Below are 23,599 nucleotides of genomic sequence, written 5' to 3'. Positions count from 1 at the left end.
GAGGCAAAATTGCGTTGGTTTGGACATGTGCAGAGGAGAGATGCTGGGTATATTGGGAGAAGGATGCTAAGGATAGAGCTGCCAGGAAAAAGGAAAAGAGGAAGGCCTAAGCGAAGGTTTATGGATGTGGTAAGGTGACAGCCAAAATAAGTTAAAAAATAGTACCCACCTGTTACTTTTGTTTAAGAAGCATTTGAAGACATTTTTGGTGAATTTCTATCAAACTGATATTAGAATTGAACTTTAGAACCTAGGCATTGTAACTGGCTTTCATTTTGTTCTGACCTCTTCACTTGTGATGATTAATTTGTAACACTTCTGTAACATGTTTTTCCAACTAGTCCCCCAGACTGATGTTTACTCAGCTATATTGACCTCTTTTGTAAGTCTCTTTGGATAAAGGCATCTGCTTTAGAAATTCAATGTAAAATGAATTCAGGGTTGCTACATTCTACTTTCAGATGATCAGTATTTTGAGATATATTTTTACTCATTCATTCATTAATTCACTAATTCTATGAACCTTTGCTAGAAAGCTACAATTTGCAGCCCAAATGGAGCTTTTCTGACACTCTGGGACTCTTTAGCAGCTCAGCTGAACCTTTCTCGTGGCTGACCTAGCCATGCATCACCTGCTGCCACTTCAATGCTCCTATTTCAGTGACATTTTTAATTTACTCTTATCATAACTATACATGATATACAATATGAACAACAATCAAGGTATCACTTTTTTAAAATTTGCTTTTGTTTGTCTAGCTCACAACTGTTAGATCATGGCTGGGATGTCTTCTATTTCCATCCATCCATCCATTTTCCAACCCGCTGAATCCGAACACAGGGTCACGGGGGTCTGCTGGATCCAATCCCAGCCAACACAGGGCACAAGGCAGGAACCAATCCTGGGCAGGGTGCCAACCCACCGCAGGACTGTCTTTTATTTGCTAGTGTTTATCAGACATTTCATCAGGGACTTTTTTTCTCCTTCCACATTCTAAAGACACCTTGTTAGGTTGATGGATAGTTTTGAATTAGCTATGTAAAGTGTGAATATGAATGTGTATGAATGTGGTCTGTCATAGGCTGGTATCCTTCACTCAATTTCAGGGATTGACTCAGACTCACTATGGCCCTGGATTAGAGCCTTGTGGTGCGAAATAATAAAGTCAATATTCAGAGAAAAAAAAGTGTGAAATAAAACACCCATAAAACACTGTTTCTTGATAAAATTATTATTTAATTAATTTTCAAAATAAAGACTTGAAAAGCATTCACCAAAAGACTACTGTATTTACTCTCTGGTGTTGAATTAATTTGAATTAGAAAAAAAAATACACAGAAGAAAGAGGTGACTGGGGAAAGATTGGGGTAAATAATGCTTTACATATTGTTACATGTAGTTACAAAAAAATATTACTTTGCTTATCAATAGTAAGAAAATTAAAATGCATGCTACACTATCACATTGTTTTTTAAGAAGAGCTCATTGTAAAAGAGAGCAATTTTCCTAATCTGGATGAATATTCTAAAATGAGATCTAACAGAAAAATTAAATCCTTAGCAGCTTGTGCTTAAGAATAACTAAACTTCCATAACAACTGGGTTAAACTGACTTGGCAAGGCCAATCATATTTTGACCTCTGTTGAAGATGGAGTAATACTCTCTAATGAAGACATCGCCTAGGATCCATAATTCACTTGAAGAAATATCCATGGCCTCAATTCCAAGATAGCATGTTGAACTAGTTGGGTCTTGCTGTAGAAAGAAAAGGATATTAAATTAGCAGATGAACCCAGTTTTTCTTTCAAGTTATATTGGAAGAAACAGCTCGATAAAGGATACATCATAGTTGCATTGATCAGAAAGTCAAGAAATAAAATGGCAGTTCACAGAACGTTAATTTTCTAAGAAATTACAGAATGCAGATGACTGCATTCTTTAAACTGCTGGTTAGCTGCATGATATGTATCCATTGTAAAGTATAGCCTTTAGGAATAATTGACATCATTTTTTGCAGGCCGCCATCAAGGCAGCAGCTCTTTGATCTTATGTGTATTCTTTTATTTATTTTTCCAGCCAGACAGTGCCCAAATCTCTCAAGCCGTGAGGCAGTAGAGGTAACCACTGCACCACTATACTCTCCATTTTGGCAATAAATGCATATTTCATTTTGTATAGGACAGTTTCGCATGACTTCACCAAAGCATTTGTTTATTATAATAATACGCCCTTCACAATTATTATGCAATACAATATTATTTTAAGTACTAATCATATTTTTTCTGTTGAATTCTGCAACATTGAAAATTGATATATGTTAACCATAAAATAAATTTGGGTTTGTGACTAACACAGCATTCGTCAAGTTGCTTCCAACTTTCTGTTTGAAATTAATTAATGTTCAATATTTATTAAAAGAAATAAGAACTAAGGTATTTTTATTTTTTTATTTTTCATGGCTGGTAAATTATGCCTTAAAACTATGTTTTGTCTTGATTAAGTAATATATTTAATTGTGTTTCAATGTTTGCAAACTTTGAATAATTGAATTAATATATTGGCATGTTTTTCATTGAAGGCTTGACAATATAGCTTGTGTTTTCTCTTTTATAAAGATTGCTTTTTACCTCAAATACATAAGCCGATGGTGGAAGTGGATATTCATTTCCATCAATGTTGAAAACAATGGTGGGCATTTGTCCTGTTGTGTTGCACATAATACTTTCCTGGTAGAAACAAAACATCAAACCGTATTTGTTGAAAACTGTAAAAGAGTGCTTTATAGGTAGACAGACAGGAGCAAGGAAAAGCTGACAGCAGGACACTGAGTTTATGAGCTTTAATCACTACAGCTCTGCGCTTTCAGTAAGGTGATATATTTATTTATAATTATTTTATTTTAACAACTTTGGTTCTTCATAGTTGTCATATTCTTTAGTGTAATATGCCCACATTGAGAAAATCAAAGTAAAAGAGCAGGGACAAATCCTCTCTATGGTTACAAGCAAGAAAAAAAAGAAACAAGATTAGAGAAAAGCTACAGATGTTTTATCATCCATCAATCTGCTGCTTACATATCCATGTGCATCTTTCGTAGCTCCCAGCACATTCAGGAAATTCTGAAGAGCATCAGTGGGGCCAGTAAGAAACGAAGTCCCAGTATCGACAATAGCTTGACAACTATCAGCACATGCTGCAATATTGCCATTGATTGTGATACTGAAATTGAAAATCATAAGTTGTGTTTAAAACATGGAATACAAAATCTCATCCAGTCTTCAGAATCCAAAAAAGCATTAGCCATTAGTTAATGTTTCATTTTTTTAATTCACCAGTACATTTCCCTTCATAATCAAAGGTATCCACAAGTAACTTATAATGATACTTAAAACAGTGACACAACGTAATGTCCATTGTGAATGGCAAATGTTAAAGTTATGCTGAAAAATCAAAATAGAAAAAGTCTAAATTGGAACAAACCACACTAATTCATGGTGTTCCTAAGAAATGCAATGAGTTACTTCATGGAGTAAAAGTACATAACAAACAAGAATAGTTGATTCAAGTATTTGAAATATTAAAAATGTGTGTTTCAATTTAAACAATTAAAGTCTCAATTGCAACAGAAAGTTGTAATTTTTCTCCCTTTGATAGAGGTCCATAGAGGTCTACCTCCCCAGAGAAGGATCACAAATCAAAAGTAACATCATTTTCATAATCACTGATTTTGAAATACCGTATTCTAAAACAACACCCCACATGCTCCTGTTTGAAATTTGACATTTTTAACCGTGTGGGAATAGCTCTTAGAGGGCCAGGACCACTGATAAAGAATCAAATATCAAAAATATTATATTAGCAATTAGTAACTTTAAAATAGCAAAAAAAAATAAATAAATAAACATGCCTTTAATACCAATCTCTATTTTTCCAAAGTTATGTGAAAGGGAGTAACTTTGGCCCCTCATATCCCATTACAACCTTTGGGGGTCAGTTGATATGGCATGCACTACTTATGGTCCAAAAATGACCTAAAATGAGGGTGTTTCAGGTGTAGAGGGCAAAAACTAGACATCAAGGCGAGTTAAACAGTATATCTTATGTGGGAGTGACACAAAAAGTGAAGTAATTTCAAAGCGTTTTAAGTAATTCTAATGAACACAACATATTTCCAAAAATGGGACTAATTGGAAAGTAAATTAATTAAAATAAGTAAGAACACAGAAACTTTAATAGATTGTTAAAGACTAAAATTCTTGTTTGCAATATGCATTTTTCCACATTTCAAAGAGAAGTTACACTGTTACACATTTTTCATGTTGAGGTAAGGAATCTATGTTGAGTCATTTCATTTGATAATAATAGTGATAATTCTTCATAATAAAAAGAATATGGTGTCCCCCTAGACCCAGCTTCTGCCACAGCAGAAACTCTTGCCAGTCTGCCCACAAGAAACCTATTCAATAGAAGGCAGTGTAGGCGCATGAAACTTTTGCATATTGTTATGAATCCTAAAAAATTAAATTAGGTTATGACAATACAAAGGTAAATTAAACATTTTAATTTTCTTGATAAATTAGAAAATGATGGTTTAACTTCTTTACTATCTTTACTATTTAGGATATATTATTTTATTATTAGGATCTTCCTTTCCAAAAACAGGAGGACTATGTAATTGCAAGATATCTTGAAATGCAGATGAGATGTCCCAAAGTGATCTCCAGGTTATTCTGGAATAAGGGGGCTCCGCCCCCTACTTGCTTCGCTCGCCTACCCCCGGCGTTTTGAACCCGTAACCGCTGGGCAGCCACGTGTGAGGATGACGCACGTTTAATACGTAGCGTTCGCCCGTGTCACTCTGGGGCCCCCCACTGTTAATACGGAGCTCCGTCCGTACTATTATGCGGTGCATTGTGGACTACTGCGGACCCTGTAGTGTTTCCCGTTTCAGTTTGTATCTCGGTCAGTCGAGCTTTTGTATTCCGGTCTTCATTATCTGTAACCTCCTGTCCATGTGTTTGGCCCCCTCGTTTAACCTGTTTATGACGTTTTACTCTCCTTTCTACTCTGTCTTTCATTTCTGATCTCGCTTTATTCTGCTTTTGTTTCAATGACACCTGGTCTGTGGTGAATATATTTTCCCTTTTTCGAGTAATAATTTTCATTTGTTTGCGATACTGTGATGTTTATCGTACTGTTAATAATGCATCACTGTAATGTGATTCACCTATGCTGTCTAGTTTGGACGTGTGAGGATGACGTATGTTTAATACGGAGCGTTCGCCCGTGTCACTCTGGGTCTCCCCACTGTTACTACGAAGCTCTTTCCGAACTATTATGCGGTGCATTGTGGAGCACTGCGGACTCTGTAGTGTTCCCGTTTCACTTCATATCTCGTTTAGTCGAGCTCTTTCTTTTTGGAGCAGTGCCTGCCTGGTCAGCGGCATTTCAGACGCACGTTGTAGGCGCCTGCGTTCATTAATTATATCTAGGCAGGCGCGTGTTTGTATCTCGGTCACTCGAGCTGTGTCGTGTTGAATCCGTGCCTGCTTTGCCTACGCAGTTTGAGACGCGCGTTGTAGGATGTGTGGTGTGGACGTTTAACTGTCGTTGTTTCTGCCTTTATATTCTATATCTCGGTGTGCATGTGTTTCATGCCTAGGTTTTTTTGAAGCTGTTACATTCCAGTTTTCATCGTCTGTAACCCGCTCTCCATGTGTTCGTCCCCGTTCTTTAATCCCTTTATAAAGTTTTACTTTGTTTCCTACTCTGTGTTTTATTTCTGACCTTGCTTTATCCTGCTTGCGGCATGTCAGACGGTTCGTAGTCTCTCTTGTTTTACTCTGGGGAGGGGGGCTTTGTTCTGTAACCTGCTCTCCATGTGTTTGCCCCCGTTCTTTAACCTCTTTATGACGTTTTACTTTGTTTCCTACTCTGACGGTTCGTAGTCGTTTTGCTCTGGTGCGGGATTGGGCTTTGTGTGGCACTTGCGCACTATGTCTTTTGCGTCCACGGGCAGGTCCCTGCGTCCATATCCGGTTTACCATTCTCATTTAGTAATATGGATATGGATACCGCACCTGAAAATGTAATCATGATATCAAAAAATCCACTTCAGATGCCTTCACATTGACTCATCTTTAAGAAATTTAAAGTGCATTTTAGATATCTCAGATGTGCAGGTCCATTAAATTGACAATTCCAAACTGGCCCAGTGTGAGTACAAGTTAATGTGTGTGTGATGCCCTATAATAGACTGATGTCCTGTCCAGGGTTGTTTCCTGCCATTGATCTAGTGTTGTTCAGATGAGGTCCTACCCACACAACCTTGAATATCACTTTCCAATAAACAAAATACAACTAAAGATATCTAAAAAACTTCTTCTAAGATTATTAAAATACACAGTAAGTCCTATTGGAGGAGCAGGAAATTTTATAGAATGTGGAAAGTGAGACATTTGTAAAAGAATTTCAGATATTCTAAAATAGACAGAAGAGCGATTTGAGATATCTGAAAATATATTAGAAATGCACATGAAAATATTTTGAGATACTCTGAAATGCATTTGAGATATCTGAAAATGTAAAGTGACTTATTTTGAGATATATGGAAATAAGTTTCAGATATCTGAAAAGATAAACTGCATTTTAAGAGGCCTCAAGTTCACTTTGAGAAATCTCTAAATGTATTTGGTTTTGAATACATTTAAGTGCATCTATCCTAAAATGTAAATGTATTAAATATATTCTAAAATACATAGAAGGTCCATTTGAGATGTCTGAAAATGTATTAGAAATGGATATGAAAATATTTTGAGTTACTTTGAAAAGCATTTGAGATATCTGAAAATGTAAAGAGACTTATTTTGAGATATCTACTCTATATATATAAAATCCTAAGCCTAAAAGTGGAACGATTTTGTGCGAAAATTTTATGTGACTTTTTATGTCACGTTTTTTGTCACGCTTACATATATATGAACATATATATGTTTGGTATCATTCTTTTCAGGATTTATCGAACTTTAATGTTTAATGATTTTCAGATTCTTATTCTGTTTTTAAATTATGAATTACAAAATATCAAGATCTCGCATCCCGCGAGACAAGACTTTGTGCCAACAGATTTAACCATGCCGGAAATAAAAGACAAAGAGTAGGACAACTGCTGTACAGGCTTTTAAATGTTTGAAGTGCCACGCAAGATGCAGATCACGTGGCACGGCAACAGCAGCAAACCAGCAGCTGATCGAGCAAAGAGGTTGTAAAAAAAAATTATTTGTTTCTCATTGTATCACCATCTAAGAGGGGGTTTTGGAGGAGCGGCCGCATCTTCTTGGGGTGTGTTGAGCCCCCCTCTTCACAAAAGAAGCGGCAGAGACGCGAAGTGGCTGGCGCATAGCACAGGCCACAGGGGTTGGCAAGCAAAGTGAGCAGGGGGTAAGCCCCCTAGTACTGAAATAAGTTTCATATATCTGAAAAGCTAAAATGCTTTTTTAAGATACCTGAAGTTTATTTTAAGATATCTCTAAAGGTTTGTCGAACTTTTTGAGAATGAGCAAAAACAGCACAGAGAGTGATCAGGTCAAGAATCTGAACCTATGGGTCTCTAGAGCTGTAAGGCGGTGGTGCTTACCACTGTGCCACCTTACAATTAATTTAATAATTCCTGACGTTATGTCATTTCAAGATCAAATCCAATTTCTACAAGCTGAGCATTCCTAGGTATGGCTGTTATTTTCAACATTTGCATTTACAGTTAGGAGTACATAATGTATCCTGGTTTGTGTCTTACAGTATGTTAAATAAAATGAAGAACTGTATATTTCTTGCTGTTTATCTTGTTGCATGTTAATCATAATTTCACTGTCTTCTCCACACATGACAACACTACCCCTAATTTTCTGCTATTGAAAATTGGTGCCCCCTTTCTGTCTTCTCAGCTTTCACCCTTAGGAGAAACATTCTCTGTGACTGCCCTTTCTTACCAGTGGATCATTCTTCATATTTCCCTTTGCATTGATGGTGTCAAAGCTCACAATAATTCAACATCCAATAGTATCTAAGTGCACAGCTTACTGGAACTAAAATCTAGGCAACAACTAGAATGACAGACTTTGCACCTTTTTTGTTATTTTGTTTTTACATTATCTTCTCTTTACATTTAAAAATTGCTGTATGCAGACAATTATCTGCAGTGGGCAGCTGTTTGCACAGAAAATCCAGCCTGTGTGCTCTCTGAATTAACCTAGATACAGTATGTGGCTCATTAACTAAGCAGCCAACAAACAATATTGCCTTTTCGCCTGCCTTGACTCCAGTTACTCATATGTACTGGGCTTTATGTGGAAGGTGAGAAAGAAAAATTCAACAGAAGTCTGCATCATAGATCCCATTATTGTCTACAGAAATAAAGTGACTGTTTAGTCATCTTGCTACTTATAAAACCTCACATCTTGTTATTTTTTTATTGTGATAGACAGGGGTTTAAAAGTCTGTCTTGACAGCTGCAGAGACTACAGTCAGTTAAAAAATGAGCAGCTCCTTTAAACCCGACGTAGAACCTGTGACCTATCTCTACTTTGTATTTATCGATTCCTACATTTTCAAAAATCTGAAATCGTGATATTGGTTTACTCCAAAATAATAATGCATATTTGTAATATTCATGAGGTGCTGTTTTCTTTGTGTATTTTAAATCACAAAGTTTGAATGCTATAAGGCAGGTCTGAGTAAGCAACATACTCCTGTGTAAATGCAGGGCATTCATTAATACTTTATCATTCACAGGGTGCAGCCATTTTACGGGAGCACTGAAAGGAGAAGTGGTCTAGCTTGAACTAAAGGGCCTAAAAGCAGATCTATGAACCCAGGAACAGTTCAGGTCTGTGTGAAAATTTGCTGCAAGAATCACCCAAAACAAAAGTCCCATTAAGCAGGAGATTCATTTATAGGCATGACTTAGCTTTTGTTCATCTCACTGGATAAATGCAAGAACTGCAGCCAGTCCAACTTTCATGGCTTGTCCTGGCCTATGCACCATGGGCCTTTCACTATTTTTTTTTAGATGTGCCATACTTGCTATCAGCCTATAATCATGTTGGGCTCAGACCATAATGTCTCATTTCATCTCATTTTCTGAAACCACTTTCTCTGGTGAAGGTTGTGGAGGCAGAAGGCCAAGCATGACACTCAGTCTTCCCTGTTCCCAGCTACAGATTCTAGATCTTCTTTGGAAATTCCCAGGTGTTTCCATGCCAGATGAGAAATATAATCCCTCCAGCATGTGCTGGGTCTGCAGCAGAGTCTCCACCCTGTGGAACACTCAAGAGAAAGCAACCCTGGGGGCATCCAAAGCCACCTCCTCTGGCTCTATTCAATATGGCGATGCAGTGACTCTACTCTGAGCCTCTTCTGAAATGCATAGATTCCCACCCTATCATGGAGTGTCAGCCCTGCCACTCTGTGAAGAAGCTTCATTTTAGCCATTTGAACTCATGATCTCATTCTTCTGGTCCTAACCAACAGCATGTGACAATGGGTGAGCGATGTAGTTTTGCTTTAAAGATTAAACTCCCATTTCACCAACACGGAGTGGTTCATTGCCTGCAGAACAGCTACTGCCACTTGCATCCACTTGTGAATCACACATTCATTGATTTTTTGCATCACTCATAAAAATGATCGTGAGATACTCAAACTCCTCCACTAATGGCAGTTATTTCCCCCTAATTTGAAGACAGCAATCCACTCTTCTCCTAGTAAGAGGACGATTACCTCATACTTAGAGGTGTGGATCCTCATCCCAACTTCTTCAAACTTGGCAGCAAATTATCTTTTCATTGTGTTTATTCATTTTCCTTTGGTGTTATGCACTCATAGTCTGAGCTTTCCGCAGATGGACCTGTTTTGGAAGTTTAATATGACAATGACCTAATGGGCAGGGTAAGACCAATGAAAAGGAGGGCAATATATTTTCAAAGAGTTGAAGTATTTGAGGCTATAACAAAAAGATGCCATAGAGGGAGTGCTGTGGACAGAGTCCTAGCGAATAAATGCCACAGCATTTATGGAATAGGGCTATGGAGTCAAATCTACAAGGTTGGCAGCTCAATATTGTATGACACTGGTGTAAATCTGTTAGCCACAGTTAGATGTACAGAAAACAGTTGCATTAGATCACAATAGGGAATATAACCATGACTAATGACATCTGCTAGTTAAATAATGATTAATTCAACATGAAAACTACAGGTCAGCCGGGGTTTAAGCTCCTATAAATCGGTCAGCTACAAGTGAACCTGCAGCTGCCTATAAACCCGGCTGTTGTTACCTGCTCACAGTGATCTGCCAGTAGGTATCAGATGAAAGGCTTATCCAATTGATATTCCCAGTGTAGTGGGATGTGTCAATTCCACCAAAGAGCACCTCACTTCCAGATTTCCCATCTCTAAAGAAAAAGCAGAAAGTAGCTTAGGTAATCCAGAATGTAAAGAAATACATACATTTCACATTAAAAAATAAGTTTAGCATCTTATAAGGGACATGCATGAGGTAGCTCTATACAATTTTTTTATTGGTCGCATTCAGGGGATGATTCAGGAATCAATATATGTCAAGAAAGGTAAAAGTAGGTGGCAGAATAAAAGAACACAGAGAACCATAAAATAATTCAAAAATGACTACTTTTTTGAGGGCATTGACGTATTTATGGGACTATACAGTGACATGTGGGCTTTAGTTTAGGCAGAACAACTTCAAAACAATTTAAAAAATGAGGAACCATTGATGGCCTTAAAATTTTGCTATTTTGTTTGGTGTATTAAACAAATAAGCAACCACTAAATTGTATGTATAGTTACGCTCCATGCTAGAGACTCTGATACTCCTGCACGTTTTACCCAAATAATCAACCAACATCCATTAAATTAGGGTTAGAGTTAGGATTAGAGGAAATCCCCAAGCCTTCTTTCAATGTTTCTTGTTAAAGGGCATGATTCTTTAACACCATATTCTCCTATTACCATGGTGTTGGTCAAAGACTCAGCTCCTGTCCTGCAGCAAGTTTGACAGGACTTTATATTTATTTTTTTATCATTAAAATTTAAGGTGGATTGGAATTGTCCCTACTTTGTACAGATGTAACATAACATAATCTTGAAACTTATGCAATCAGAATTTGGGCAAGAAGCAAGAAATAGACTTGGACAGGGTGCTAGTCCCTTGCAGGGTCCATTCATACATACACCCAGTGGCGTAGCTGGAGTTCGCTCCACTCGGGGCGGGGCGGGGCTTCAATTTGCCGCCCTCCAACGTACCTGAATATGTTAACCTATTTAAATAGAAAATTAAAATGACGTATAGAGAAAAATGAAGATACATTTTGCGTAGATTTATTTAGATAGATAGATAGATAGATAGATAGATAGATAGATAGATAGATAGATAGATAGATAGATAGATAGATAGATAGATAGATAGATACTTTATTAATCCCAATGGGAAATTCACATTCTTCAGCAGCAGCATACTGATATATAGAGAAACAGCAATGTTTTTTTCACATATAATTATTTATAAGCATCAACTAGACAAGAATATAGTACAGACGCACTGATAAGCCATGTTCTGATTATTAGTTTAACATAATTACGCTGCGAAAACTAGAACCGGGTGTGGTGTACAAGTGATAGGTGGGGATGAGCAAGAACGTATTCGGATTGTTAACGAAACGAAATTATACATTGTGAATTAGTTGTTTATCTTCCTAGAAATTATTATCGGTGTAATGAATTTGTGAATTTCCCCTTCCCCTTCTATCTAATGTTTCTGTTTATTTTTTTAAATTTCAATTGCCGTGTCTGATGCCATCACAGAAGGGCCGTCTTAAAATGATTTTTGAAGCATTTGTAGATGAAAATCGGAGAATTCATTTATGAGTGATATTTTTCCGAACCCTGCTGCTTACACGTGAAGTGTTCTGAGCCTTTCGGCCAATAATGCCGCCCCCAAAAATGTGCCGCCCGGGGCGGACTGCCCCCTCCGCCCGCCCCTAGCTACGCCACTGCATACACCCACAGAGAAGTTGATTTAGAACTGCCAGTTAACCAGCATTAGTCATGTGGGAGTAATAGTGGTAGTCTCACAGTAATCAACATACAGACATGTTAGAAGGTGCATCTTCTATACGAACAACACCCAAGTATAGATTTAAAACTCAGAATGGTGGATCTTTGAGATGGCAGTGCAATTTACTATGCCACCTAGGCCTACCTTACAAATTAAAACAAAATACCTATAAATCTGTCATATGTAGCCTGGGGCTGACTGGTGACTTAATAACAGGATGACTAGTAAATTAGAATCAGTGTAGATCGTTTTACCAGTTGTCCATTAGCAGGATGAACTACAGCACAGTTTGCTTGTAATTTATTTGATGCTTTTTATAGCTTTTCTTTTTTTTTTTTTTTAGAACTGCTTTACGCTGCATAGGACAGCCATTTTTTCCACATTCTCTATTGCTTGCCTATATACAGTTCTTTGTCACTTCATTACAAATTGAAATTTCAAATTTGCTTTAAACACAAAGATAAAAAGTGAGAACTGGACAAACCAAAGCAAGTGTTTATAAATAACTCAATGTACCAGAGAATGTGACGTGGTCATGGAGAAAGTGAATTAGAAGTACACGATATCTATTCACTTTCTGCGCACTTGATTGTGTATTCAGAGTACTGAATGAAGTGCTTTTACATCTGAATGGAGCAGAAGAAAGTCCCATTTTTCAGTGACATATATTCTGTTAGTTGAATATTTCTAACATTAATCTTTGTGTGGAGTTTGCATGTTTTCATCATATCTATATGAGTTTTCACTGGGTACCTCAGTTTTATTGCCACATCTTAAATACTGTAGGTACATATCAGGCTGACGCTTTAAAATAGCTTTAAAATTGACCCTGCAAGAGTGCCATGACTGATTCATGTCAGCGTCAGTGCCGCCAGTCTAGGAAATGATGTTGAACCATGACTCTGATAAAGTGGGTTTAGCAAATGGAAAGATGTTTTTCCTTAAATTTCTCCAAGTATAAAGGTAGAAAATACTTAGGCACTTATATTATTACTGTACATTTAAACAGGCATCAGTGCTTTTGTATGTGAAACACTTATGCTTTCTGTTATTTTTTTATATTTATTTTATGCTCATATCTTCAGAAATCAACTGTATGTAAGAATAAATTGAACTAAATAAAATTTTAATAAATATGCCACCCCAGGGGATGCACAATACCAGAGTGTCAGTGGGCCTACAACTTTACACTTACATGGTAGCCATTATAAATATTATGCAACATATAAAAATTCTTGAAGGGTTGTCCATTCCTCTTACAAAGATCCAATCACAGCTCAATGACTTTAACCTTGTGTTTACTCATAAAAATAGTCCTTGTACCTTGTCCTTGGAGTACTGGTCATCAGTGTAGTACTGAATGATACCTAGAAATTCATCAAAGAAGTGACTCTTTTCTCAGTACACAGATTTACACTACTTGTGAGACAACTAGAGTACACCTCTCCAGTCAGCATATACATAAGATTATTTGGTTTAAGATGTTTTTTTATAAATAATTGAGGTTGGAATAGAGCTCTGGTTCTTCCCCCTGACAGCATCTATTTTACACAAAAAGAACATTATCTTTCTATTAAAGTACTCTATGTACTGTGTTTCCCTGAAAATAAGACCTACTCCGAAAATAAGCCCTAGCATGTTTTTCAGGCTGCTCTGTAATATAAGCCCTACCCCAAAAATAGTCAAGACAAGATCGTCAGCTGAAAAGTAAGGTGCCACGCAATGCAACACGCGTGCCGGAAACATCCATTAAATATCGAGGACACCTTGCCACAATATCTCTAAAAAGGATGTTTAATGTATACATCCATCAATTCAGGGCGGCGCCCATTCCAGCAGCATCGGTGCAAGACAGAAACAAAATCTCTGGATGGAGCATCAGCTCATCGCAAGGTGAACACAAGCACATGCATACACTAACATCATTGTAGCTTCGCCAAATCCCCAAACCTTCATGTCTTCGGATGGAAAACTGAGCCCACTGTGGAAACCCACCAGGAAAACATGCAAACTCCAGGGAGGGATCACAAGGGAAGTGACTCCCTGCGAGACAGCAGCGCTACCACTCTGCCACCGTGCCACCCTATATGTGTAACTATTAGCAGTATTCATTATTTAAACAAAGTTAATGATTTATCTGTAAAATGTAACATACATATTTTAATGCATTTCATCATGAAAGTGATATCAAGCATAAATCTAAGAATTCTAAATGTGCAGAGAGCTGGAATATTATAAATTTAATGTGTTGGGTGTGGCGATACTGCTTGCCGCTGCTGTCAGGTCAGACGAAAGCCCCAGAAGCGCGTAGCGGTTTTACAACTGGGTCGGTTTTGAGATGATGTTTACAACGGTCTACTTTAATGACAAAGTAAACTATGGGATTAAAGAGGACATTTTGAGTTTAAAGCTGAAAGTTTCACTTTAATCACAAAATAAATATTTTCAATATGTCCTTATTTTTTTTCTCTGTGGCTCAGATACGCCACTGTACATTCTGATGGTATTGCAAAGGTGCAAAAAAAAAAAAAAAAGATGGCACAGAAGATGATATGTGAGACTTTTAAAATGTATCATGTCATTACTTTGGGGAATATGCAACACTTGAATATCAAAGCACCACAAATGCATTTGTATGTCGGCATTTTGCTTCATCGTATTAAACCATTCATCAAACATCGAAGCGCGCACATTGATCCTGGAGGATCCTAAAAGCGGCTGGAGTAGCAAGAAATTCAGGCTGAAATTCAGGGTTTGAATGTGGAGAGTTATGATGATATTCCAGAAGAAGATGACATGACTGTATTTGGATAAATGTATATTGTTGTACATGAATAAATATGAGATACCCCCTGAAAATAAGCCCTAGTGCATCTTTTGGAGCAAAAATTAATATAAGACATTGTCTTATTTTCGGGGAAACACGGTAGTATACACAATGTGTGGAAATTTAAAGTATCTTCTTCTTTCTAGAAACAGAAATTAGCTGCAGAGAAAAAATGACTCACGGGCTAAGGTAAACTGAAAACAAGTCCTCGGACACCAGGCCTTGGTCCATCATATTGTCAAACACCGGTGTGGCACCAGAAGAGGAGATAACTGGATATGCCAAGCCAAGGATGCCATCAAAGGGTGCATAAGTAAAGGTATCACCTGGTTCTGTGACACTCAAACCAAACTCCTGGTTGGTGACCTCTATTCCTGTTATCTATGAGAAAAATTCACAAAGGTTGATACAGATAGTGGAGCACCACCAAAGACAAAATGTATTGTATTGTTATTTATCATTATGAAATTGTATAATAAATTGTATTATGAACAGAAATGAGTTCTGCACTAATAAGTCATAGAAAGTATTTTTCTAAACTTTATCACCTCCCCATTGTTTCCCAACTGTATCCCACTCCAACATTGCAGAAAACTAAAACTTAAAACTAGAACTGACACACATGTTTAGATACTATAGCTGTCGACGCTATACAAAGTGCTGTCTGTATGCTTTTGTTGTTACTGATGACCAGTCAGCTCAGTATTTTAATATCACTTCCTTATTGTCCTGCCCCCAAAAAACATTAGAGAGCCTAGACTCTAGCATATAAAACAAACCATTGACTGGCACCTTGCATCTTGTTTGTATATATTTTCAATTACAATGTTAGCATTCACATTCAAGTAAAGCAAAAAATATATATTACATAGTTGCACTGCTGCCTGACATGAAACCACTTCAGTATTTAGTTATGAAAAAAAAATGGCATATAAAGTATCAAATGAAGCAAAAAACAATATTTTTCTAAGTAAATAGTTTAAAATTTACAACCATACTCAGATATTTCATGGTATATGAAAGTAAATTGCAATCAGCCAATTCTCTAATCAGAAAACATTCAGGCTCAACATGTAGTCTTCATTAAGCTGCTCCACACACATAACAGTGCAAATTTACACACCTCTCCTTTGTTTTGTTTCCACCTGGCACTGTGTCTGCACTTTCTGGGTAGCTGGTGCCTCTCATAGGTACTACATATACTTGCCTTTATGGCAAGTAGTACTTTTGTTGTGGCAGGTGATGTGAACATATTGTCAATGGTGAAATTTCTCCCTTGTCAGTGAAAGGTTTAATGAGTTACATTACCACATTTCCCATTCTTTGAGCTGGACCTTTCTCCAAATAAGAATAGTTTTAGCATCTATTGGTTGTTTATATCAGCAGCTATTCAAAAATTAATGCCAGACTTCAGTCTGGTTTTTTTTTTCATGTACTGACATTGCATGTGATAAATGTTCATCATGCGTTATGTTCTGCCATTGTTTATAAGAAAGGATACATTTCTGCACAAAAAAGTAGCCAGTAAGTAAGCTATGGTATGAAGCATACTTTTTAATGTGACACAGGCCAAATGTATGGGAAAGACCACACATCACATAGTTCTTGGAGGTTGAAGTTGGTAACATTTATTGAAAACCTCTGTCTATAGCATTTTAGAAGGTCAAGATCTATGTTTGAAATGCTGTGTAATTCCACAAGACAATATTTGACAAATCATTAGGAAGCCACTGGTCACATGTTCTGTCCTGCAGTGGGTTGGCACCCTGCCCGGGATTGGTTCCTGCCTTGTGCCCTGTGTTGGCTGGGATTGGCTCCAGCAGACCCCCGTGACCCTGTGTTCGGATTCAGCGGGTTGGAAAATGGATGGATGGTTGGATGGTCACATGTTCACACCTGAACGTACATTTCTAGGACTCTGAAAAGATTGTACACTATCCCCAAATATAGAGCTGTTCGACAGGCATTTAAGGTCACAAAGACCGCCATCTACCATTGTGCTTATGTGGTATGCGTAGTTATTTGACAGAGAATGATACGTAAGTACATCAACTTATCAAATGTTGCAAAACCAAATGAGTTTGCATACTGCAATTCTGCAGCACACCTTGTGCAGCAGGGGTATAGCACATTCAATAGAGCACATATACTGGTACATATTCTTCCCCCAACTGAAGGTCACCACAATTCATTAAATGTGCAAGTTGGTCATAATTCTTGAAGTGCTTGTCGACGACTAGTGTTTGACCTGAGACATGTGAGTTAAAATACTCGGTAGTTTGCATAGTGTAGCCATATTCACTGCATCAGACTTACACAGGTTTCTAAAACTAATTCAAGACCCCTAAATATTATGAACACTTAAATAGGCTGTACACGCAATATCTAGTTTTTAAATTAAACTTCTATTCCAGCGGTTCTCAAACTTTTGAAGTAACAACAAAGGGGGCGCGAAGATGTGAAAAAAAGAAAACAAGAATTGAAAATATGAAAAATACATCTATTGAAACCAAAACAAATTAACTTAAACTACATTCTGATACTAGAAAAATAAATATAGAGTTAGATAAATGTCGATAAAAGTTAAGTAGGTATAATAAAATATGCATCTATGATATATCATTAATTAAAAAAGAACTAATTGGTATCAGTGTGCTTCTTTCAAAAAAACATTAGGGGGGCGCGATTAAAACTGTTATGAAAACTCGGGTCACAAATACTTAAAGGTTGAGAGACGCTGTTCTAGTCTTTCTTTACGCACAAGGGGAAATGTGCTCATTTTTTGAACATGACATTGCATATTATGGACAGCTTCAGGTATGATGATTTTGACGGGATGCATATTTTGTTAAAGGAGAGATATTTTATGTTAATGTTGTTATAGGACACCAAATATATGAGGAAATACTTCATTTTTTCTGTCAAATTGTTCTATTTTGTTTTTCACACAAAATTGGATTATATTAACTTCAGTGACTCACAGAAGGATATTCAAAGAGTAGTTTTGGCAAAATTTACAGAAATTAATTGAGAAACATTCAGTTTACAAAAACATGCAGAAGGAATAATTTCATTGTTATTTCAGTAAAATTAAATGGAAACCATGTCTACTCACAGTAACTACATCATATCCCAAAATTCCTGTCATGCTTCCTGTCCCATATTGTATTGCCAGATTTTGATTAGTAGACAGGAATGTAGATGATTGATTACCGTCAAATAGTGAATGGTTTGCTTGACAAAAGAAAAGAAATAATTAGAATCACCTACATACTTGTGTGAAATCAAAGTTAGAAGCATAGTTCATACTTCTTGACACACAGAGAACACAGGTGCCCAGTTTAATGTGCTACAAGTCAAAAGCAGTGAAAATAGTGTGAGCCAATTGTACTTACTGCAAGCTGGGGAGGAGCAAAGGGAAGAAGGTACCCACAGATTGGAGGACCCTGTGTCAAATATCACTGTGAATTCCTGGGGTGGAGTGCCAATGGAAATATTTCCAAAATACTCTGCCTGGAAAAATCACCATGTGTATAAGGTTTAGAAAACAAATTAACATTAATGAACTTCAATAATGTTATATACCACTCTAACAATGTTTTACATATTTATATTATACTGAGGTTAAAATAAATGATTCATTTTGTTTATTAGGCTCTTTTTCACAATTACCAATCATATAACAGTAGTTCTTTTGGTCTTTAATTTTATCAGACATTTTCACATTTTGATGCTATGTGAATGTTTTGAATACATGCTTAAATATAATTTTCCTCCATTCTGGAAATTTTTACTTATACCATTCCTTACCATTTTTCCATATTTCTGATTATAAAGATTTTAATTATTTGGTTATTTTTGTTAAGAATTAGCGTGACAACATGATATAACTTAATTATCATTTGTTTTTATTTTACAGCGACACAAACCTGTTTTAGTTATGGGCACTGCTATTTTGTGCATGGACGCAACTGTGGGTTGCTACATAATGGGAGAGAGGAGACCATTTTTAAGCTGGCCACTCAGGTCATTCACTGTTTGAATCTGACTACTTCTTGTGTCTTAAAGTGTTTCAAGTTTTGAATTATTTGACTATGAATTTAAAATGTTTCTTGACTTTGATTTTTTTGCCTACGATTTGTGCTTAGACCATTTTTTGACTAGCTGTTCTGGTTTGACTACGCTCATTTAGTGACTTATGATTCATATTCTGACCCACTAACAAATTTTTTCCCATGATGTGCCATTGAACTCTCTCCAGAAGAGTAGCATTCCAGGCCCTAAGATTTGAACTATGATAAAAGCAATCTTACTTACAAAGGTAAGGATAGCATAAGATTTTTCAAACTTCCTTAATCAAATTCACGGTCACAGGGGATCAAAACCTACACTGGCATTAATTTGTCTCAAAGCAAGATCTAAGCATGGATATGACACCGGTCCAATGCTGGACCCTCTGAAGCACTCCCACATGGGGACAATTCATAGTTAATCAAACACACACATCTTTGGAAAAGGAAAACTGGATTACCCAGAGAAAACTCCATGTGGACACAAGCAAATATTACAAACACAGAATTCAAGGTGTTACACTGCATTACTAGTGTGTTGACTAATTTTGCTCAGCTAGAACAATTAATTTGAAACTAACTAGCTCTTTGTCTTGGATTTGAAATGCTTTAGTTTAGTCCTCTTGGTTTAGGGTAGTATCAGAATAGAAAGAGACCCCACAAATAAGAAATTTCTTGAATAATTCTACAATTTTTTTATCTGTATGATGTTCTCATTACACAAGGCTGTGAAATATACAAAACTACATCTGATTTAAAACAGATCTAATGCCCGATCTATGACATGACTGTTAATCATGTCACAGAATAAGAGCTAAGCTTGTTTAATAATGTCGTTATCAGTTTTTGAGAACTGAGCCTTGGGTTCTCTTGTGGTGCATAAATACAGGCAGGATCCAATAATCTGTATCTATCTTGGAGTGATGAGTATGTGTAACACAAGGTACATGGTCAGTTTTTATACCTGCAGAACAAAGTCTTGTTCTGTTGTAAATGCATGCTCGTTCATATATAAAAACAGGTTTTGTTGTTCTGGAATAAAAAAAATATATATATGTTTTAGATAGCACCTTTAAATAGTGAAATGCCACCCCACAATACTTTTCAATTACAGGGGAGTAATACAGCTATTTACATTTAGCTTTTACAGTTGGAGCATGGGCAGGTGAATTGATTTGCTCAGGGTCACACAATGAAGTAGAAGGTGTAAAGTCTAATACTTAAAGCTACTAGAGCAGAAAACATTATAACTCCGATAAAAACTAACATTTTGTTAGATTGTTAGATGCAGCTGTAACAAAATGCAAAATGTTACTCATGTAATATTTTACAATATTTATTTCTATTCTTTGCCACTGCCCAGGATTCTGACCAAAACCAACATTAAATCACATTGTAAAAAAATGAAAGCATTGCATTTTGATTTACATTACAACAGCAGTTTAACTCTCAAAGCTTTCAGCACTTTATTAGACTAAGTTTATAGCCAATGGTTTCATTGACTAAAGAGGTGGCACACGGGCAGCTTTCTTCATGCACCTTCACTTAGTTTTGCCCCTCATTCACTCTTCTTCCTTTCTACAGATGGTCTCACACCTGCAGGGCCGGATTTATATGAAAAGAGGCCCTAGGCTATTCCACTTATGAGGCCCTTTCACCTTCCATTTTTAAGTTTGTAAATTACATGAGAGATAATAAAATTTTGCTAACAATTTGAATGTAGGCCCCTCTTGATCTTGAGGCCCTAGGCTGAAGCCTAGTTAGCCTATAGGAAAATCCAGCCCTGCACACCTGCCATAGCTCTAATGCTGCTGCCTGCCACTCACAGTTCATTTAATCCTGGCTGCTTTTAATTCCATACATATATCCCAGATTCTAGAGCACACAGTTTAAGGATGCAGAAATCCAGCATTGTTAAGGTGCATCTGACTCTTTCTATGCACCCCATTTAATAACTCCTTTTTTGAGCTCTTGTAAACTGGAAAAGTATTTAATTTGCTCTCTTAAATAACATTCAATCTCTTTTCCAAATCTTTACAACACTTTTGGTGACAGCAATTCAATATGTTCTTATATCTATCTATCTATCTATCTATCTATCTATCTATCTATCTATCTATCTATCTATCTATCTATCTATCTATCTATCTATCTATCTATCTATCTATCTATCTATCTATCTATCTATCTATCTATCTATCTATCTATCTAGTTTATTTTAAAACTACGAACTACACACTTTTTCTTAATTCTCTTCAAGTACAACTTATGGAAAAATGAACTGTCCTTGCTAAAATACTGTATACCTTATATCAAACTTTGACTTACATCCATATAGTTCAGCAGAGGCTCATTTGTGGGCTGTACAGAAAGTCCTTTGTATTTGGTGAAACGATTATAGTTACTGGTCGCAATAACATTGTCCAGCAGCCCATACTCTTTCATGAGCGCCTTCTGAGATTTTTTTTTATCAAGTCCTACTCTGTAAAAAAAAAAAAAAAAAAAATGTAAAAATAGTACCACTATGATGTTGCATAAACATTATAATGGATAGGCATACACAGAAGCCCTAGTTTTACAAACTCATACATACCGGATGAGACCCTCAGAGAAGGCAGCTAGGGCACATAAGATGACAAGCACCTTCATATTGCAGGCTGTTAAAGAGTGTGACAAAACAGATGTTGCAGTGCTAGCATTGCTAGTTCAGACCTTTTTATACACTGTTCATCCCTCAAGGGCCACCCACCTGCTTTTAAAGAATAAAACAGGTGAGAAAAGTCAACAAACTGTGTTTATTGTGCAATATCTTTACTACCAAAAAAAAACCATGTGGGCCAAAAATGTGACTTTTTAAAATAAGCTTCAGGCTGTCATAAGTAGCTTTTAATTTTTTTCCCTTCAACATTCAGTATTACTAAGTGAAGGGCCAGATGTGCTATACTTATTTTCAATATGTATTTTAATATAGTTGCTTTATGTAATGTTGTGCAGTGGGTAGCACTGCTGCTTCACTGATCCAGGGTCTTGTCTCATTGCCAGTATGGAATTTGCACATTTTCTCCATTTCTACATGGGTTTTCCATCAGACACTTTTACCTTTTCTTGAACTGCTTTAAGACATTGGAAATAACAATAATAAAATGTATTATTGTTGAAGTTCAAATGCTTGTCTCTCAGGAAGTGTACATCTTCCAGTTCCCTACCTTATCAAACCTCAGGACACAATGTACTTCAGAATATATGGGTCTCTGGTGAGGAGTTGTATCAAAAGAGGCCCTACAATTGCATCAGGGACACCAGGCTAGAGCTCTGTCAAGAAGTTCCCAGTGCACTTGCATTTCTTAATCTTCTTTTTTCTGCTAGGTGACACCAACTGTGTTTCACCTTTCCATATGATTTGAGAGACATCATGATTTTGGGGATTGTGAAACATTTAATAGCTGAGGAAACAAAACATGACTTTTCTTGTAGGTTTTGTTTCTCTGTCTGTTACTCTTCCCATGCGCAAACCCACACATAGGACATACTGTCTTCCATGCATATAGGGCATATGTATCATATCTCTGCTGTGGATTTGGTATTTCAGCCAGGGTTCCTCTCCTGGCTGGGGTTCAAATTCCTATTTAATGTCTTTTTTGTTCATTTTTTAATATTTTGTTTATGTTCATTTTGTTTGACTTCATAGTGTTCATTTATCTTGTGTTATATGCTATGTATTTTGCAGGTGGTTCCCTAAGAGACGGGTCCACCTGCTCATTGCAGCAAAGGGACTGCCAACAGTCCCTTACAGCTCATTCGAATGCACTTGAGAGTTAGTTAGTGTTACTAGTGTTTTTTCTGTGGTTTTTGAATTATTGGGAATTTTGAGCTTTTGCTTTGTTTTTTGACCTCACTTTCTGGATTCTGTTTTGGAACTGGTTTGTTTGGATTGCCTTCTGTTTTCAGACAACTTCTTTTTACCTTTTGTGCTCCACACAGCTTACTTTTGTTCAAGACTATTTTTGAATAATAAATCTTTTATTTTTTACAGATTCTGTGTTTGACCTTATTGCTAGCCAGCACAAGTTGTCATTTTTGGAAGTTTTTGGGACTTTGTGCTTGGAAACTCTTAAGTTTCATAACATCTACAAGGAAGGATTTTGTAGCAGAAAAAGACAAAAATGTATTCCTCTATATTTTATTACTAGCAAAATACCCGCGCTTCGCAGCGGAGAAGTAGTGTGTTAAAGAGGTTATGAAAAAGTAAAGGAAACATTTTAAAAATAACGTAACATGATTGTCAATGTAATTGTGTTGTCATTGTTATGAGTGTTGCTGTCATATATATATACATATACACATATACACACACATATACACACACATACAGATATATTATATATACATATACACATATATTTTTTATATATATATTTTTTATATATATATATATATATATATATACACATACATACATACATATACACACATAGATGCACTTACAATAACATAGAAATCAATATAAACAACATTAACATCATTATCATATGAGAATATGAAGTAATATATAAGAAGCACATTTCATATAAA

At 36.5% G+C, this 23,599-nt stretch overlaps 1 protein-coding gene across 1 annotated transcript; it reads right to left on the bottom strand.

Moving 5' to 3' along the window:
• Positions 1–1,216: 1,216 nt before the first annotated feature.
• On the bottom strand, positions 1,217–21,726 carry LOC114648226 (pepsin A-like). Its single transcript, XM_028797124.2, has 9 exons — positions 21,621–21,726; positions 21,356–21,509; positions 18,353–18,470; positions 18,073–18,191; positions 15,139–15,338; positions 10,335–10,451; positions 3,076–3,220; positions 2,629–2,727; positions 1,217–1,756 (listed from the first exon to the last, which is right to left on the bottom strand). The coding sequence occupies exons 1-9, from the start codon at positions 21,674–21,676 to the stop codon at positions 1,604–1,606; spliced, it is 1,161 nt and encodes a 386-aa protein (XP_028652957.1). The 5' UTR covers positions 21,677–21,726; the 3' UTR covers positions 1,217–1,603.
• Between the last annotated feature and the right edge of the window lie 1,873 nt (positions 21,727–23,599).

This window comes from Erpetoichthys calabaricus, chromosome 3 (genome assembly GCF_900747795.2).
Source record: "Erpetoichthys calabaricus chromosome 3, fErpCal1.3, whole genome shotgun sequence".
NCBI classification, from domain to species: domain Eukaryota; kingdom Metazoa; phylum Chordata; class Cladistia; order Polypteriformes; family Polypteridae; genus Erpetoichthys; species Erpetoichthys calabaricus.
The sequence above is the reverse complement of the archived record's forward strand: the minus strand, read 5'-3'. Positions and strand labels throughout refer to the sequence as shown.

What these genes read in the sequence shown, in the direction of transcription:
- LOC114648226 (XM_028797124.2), bottom strand. Translation starts at nt 21,676, where the DNA reads ATGAAGGTGCTTGTCATCTTATGTGCCCTAGCTGCCTTCTCTGAGGGT. An exon ending in CTCTGCTGAACTATATGGAT is followed by an intron (nt 18,471 to 21,355) that starts GTAAGTCAAAGT and finishes TGATTTTTCCAG; the next exon opens with GCAGAGTATTTTGGAAATAT. An exon ending in TGGGATATGATGTAGTTACT is followed by an intron (nt 15,339 to 18,072) that starts GTGAGTAGACAT and finishes TTTTTCTCATAG; the next exon opens with ATAACAGGAATAGAGGTCAC.